At 43.7% G+C, this 3,028-nt stretch overlaps 1 protein-coding gene across 1 annotated transcript in view; it reads right to left on the bottom strand.

Annotated features, from left to right (window-relative positions):
* LOC101855609 overlaps positions 1–3,028 on the bottom strand; it is a gene marked incomplete at its 5' end in the record, with an annotated part of 9,483 nt that continues 6,455 nt past the window's right edge. Inside the window, 1 exon segment of the mRNA XM_013089819.1 lies at positions 1–957. Coding sequence (XP_012945273.1) covers positions 729–957 — 229 coding nt within the window.

Raw genomic sequence — 3,028 nt, 5'->3', positions numbered from 1 at the left:
TTTGCTTTGAAGAAACAATTCTTGTATTGGATTCACTGATGTGGAATCGCAAAGCCTTGCTTAACTAAGTTCGTTAAAAAATAAAAACCTGAATGGTATTTACAAAACCGCCTACATTTTCAACAAAATCGATAATCCAACAGCTTTTGGGAGCAAAAGAAAAAAAAACTGAAAAGAGAGTAAAACACAGATAAATAGTGGCGATATCCCGGCTTAATATTTTGCTCCTCGCGCGTATCGCCCATAGGAAGAACACTGTCACGACGTGGTGGAATCAGGCGCTCGTCAAAGTCAAAGTAATGAAATCGCAGAAATCGACATTTTCTCGCCCGTTGGGCAATTTTTATTGAGCTTTTTGCTTTGGCCTCACAGCAGTTTGCAACCATTTAAACTCTTTCCGTTGTGGATTTTACCGAAAAACGTTGACCAAAAAGCGCAAAAAAAAGTAAATTTGCTAGGACACTACAGCTTTGAAAGTCACCAAACTTTGGCAGCCATTTTCTCGTTAATTTTACCTCAGACGCCAGGCGACCCCCGCTTCCTTGAATCGCAAATATCTCTACTTCTATTCAGGATAGGTGGGTATTTCTTTCATCAAAAGCAAGGCAAACGAACCGGCTTTAACTTTGAGTAAGATGATACCAACAAACCAATATGCCCCCAAATTGACGAGCGCCTGATACCACTTCCAGCATGCCGCCCAGCCCTTCAGAGCCGGGGCTTAGAACTTAGAAGTAGCTGCCAAACAGCCAGCTCCAGGGCGAAAAGTATCTGGACTGCTGCTTCTCCTCCTGGGGGCTCGAGTTCTGACGTCTGCTGTTGCTGCGGCCCCGCAGACGAGAGAAAATGCCGAGCCTTCTGGAGGGTGTGCTGCTGGGGATCTGAGCGTTGCATCTGTCTGTCACTTCCTCTGCATTCACGTAGTAGCGAGCAGTGCACCCGCCGCAGTAATCATTCCTGCACAAAATGTACAAAAATCCCAGTATATAATATATGTACATGTACAAACGAAACTCCACAGGGCAAGAGGTCAAGGGGAAGACCTCGTGGAACCTGGAAAAGAATTACAGAAATCGATGTACAGAAAAGTGGGAAGACATGGAATAACATCAAGAGGATAGAGAAAAGTGGAGGGTGTTTGTCCGTGGCCTATACCCTGGTGCAGGGTGAGAAAGGCAATGATGATGATGACAATCGAAACTGTTTAATTTGTTTGCTTGTTTTAGTGAGATTTTACGGCGCTCATAACTGCATAAGGTTATATGTGCGCCAAGGGGTGGACGTCAACAGAGAAGTCCAAACGGGTAATCAGGCTTACTCTGCTCACCTTTCTAGTCTCAACAGCATAACGTCTGCTTCGACTATGAAGACACCCCGGAAATGGCAGTCCATAAGAGAGTGACAAACATACAAAACAAGTACCAGTAGAGGAAAAATGACGATAGTGTAAGGATGAACAAAGAAACAGCAGTTCCCCCTATGTTGTTCCGGCACAGTATGAGCATGACGTTGATAAATCAGGCCATTTACAAGTCTGCTGTGCATAAGAACATGATGTTAATATACCCCCTTTGGGATTCGCCTAAAGTCAACTTCAGTCAAGACTGTTTACTATTAAGACGGTCATCCATTGTCAAGGAAAAAAGGGGCCGTTTTGGACAAGAGAAGAACAATTGCTGAAACTAAGAGAAGAGCCCACTAGGCCAGAAGCTACACATATCCATACGTGGAAACGAAGCTTTTCATTTCTCAAAATGTGACAAACTTTTCTGTGCCGAAATGTCTCTCTGGCTACGCCTGGCGAGCCCCAGGTCATCTTAAAATTTGATCTTCTATTCCTCTTCAAGAAATTCTCCTCCGTGGATGTACATTGACGGACGATCTATTGTTATTACATGTTCATCACGTGCTTTGATCTACATGTATTTCCCCCATTTCACGGGAATGCTTTTACGGGACAGGAGTTTGTGAGTTCGATTCCCACCCGGGGAAATTTGTATCGAGTGTCTTCGTCTGTCTGCTGAGACGTTGTATCTGTTTCAGTCAGCCCGCTCAGAGTCGAAGCTGCTTGTCTCCAAATTGATTCAAATAGAGTCTATGGAGGCGTTCAAACCCCCTGCAACTGAGTTCCACCAAAACAGAACATTGCAGACCGAATTCAAGGATTCTTGCAGGATGGGACAGTTTGCATCTTTCTCCTATCTTAATCAGTGGTTAAGGATCGGAGGTTAAAAGTAAACTTGTTCCCGCATCCGATTCGGACATTGAGGATTGCCTTGTTAGTGAGACAACTTTCTGGGCCTTCGGCATAATAATGGTAGAGTGGCCAGTTCCTTTCTACGCCGCCTTTACTTCCCCAACTCGAAGTCAGGTACCCGTTACTGCTGGGAGGGCAGAAGCGGACAAAAAATATCCGGGTCCGAACCGAAGCTCGAACCCGGATTTTCCGCTTCGAAGATGAGCGCACTAACCGCTCTGCCACCGCACCCTCTGATCGGAGATTAATTGTTGTTAAATCGTGGGTTTTGTGTCTGCGTTTCGCCAATTATAATTAGGTTTTATTAGGGTCCTTTGTCATGTAGATGCACTTCGATTTAATGTCTTTCTTTACTTCATTCATTCGTGCAGCAAAAAGTAGTCGATATCACCTAAAGATGAGAAAGACAATGTGTAGGTACCCCACTACCCCCCCCCCCTTCCAAACTGTGGGGCTGAGATAGGATAATAATTTAAACGGACAGTTTCGCCAATAGATTTATTGTAAAATTGTGAGTGTTATTTGTTGGATTTGAATGGAAGGTATAGAAGGATAGAAACTATTACTTAGGCATTTCGCATTGTCTTCAAAGATCCAAGTCGTAGAATAATGGGCCGATCGGAACCCCTCCCTCCTTTTCGGGCTTATGTACAAGTAAAGATGAGGAAAAAAGAATTGAAGGTGACAATGGAAAATTGAAAAAGGAGGGGAATTTATAGGACTGACAAAATGTATTGTATTAAGTTAGAAGTAAAACACATTAGTATATTA

Source organism: Aplysia californica, unplaced genomic scaffold (assembly GCF_000002075.1).
Source record: "Aplysia californica isolate F4 #8 unplaced genomic scaffold, AplCal3.0 scaffold01057, whole genome shotgun sequence".
Taxonomy (NCBI): Eukaryota; Metazoa; Mollusca; class Gastropoda; order Aplysiida; family Aplysiidae; genus Aplysia; species Aplysia californica.
Note: the sequence above shows the minus strand (reverse complement) of the source record. Positions and strands in the feature narration are given on the sequence as shown.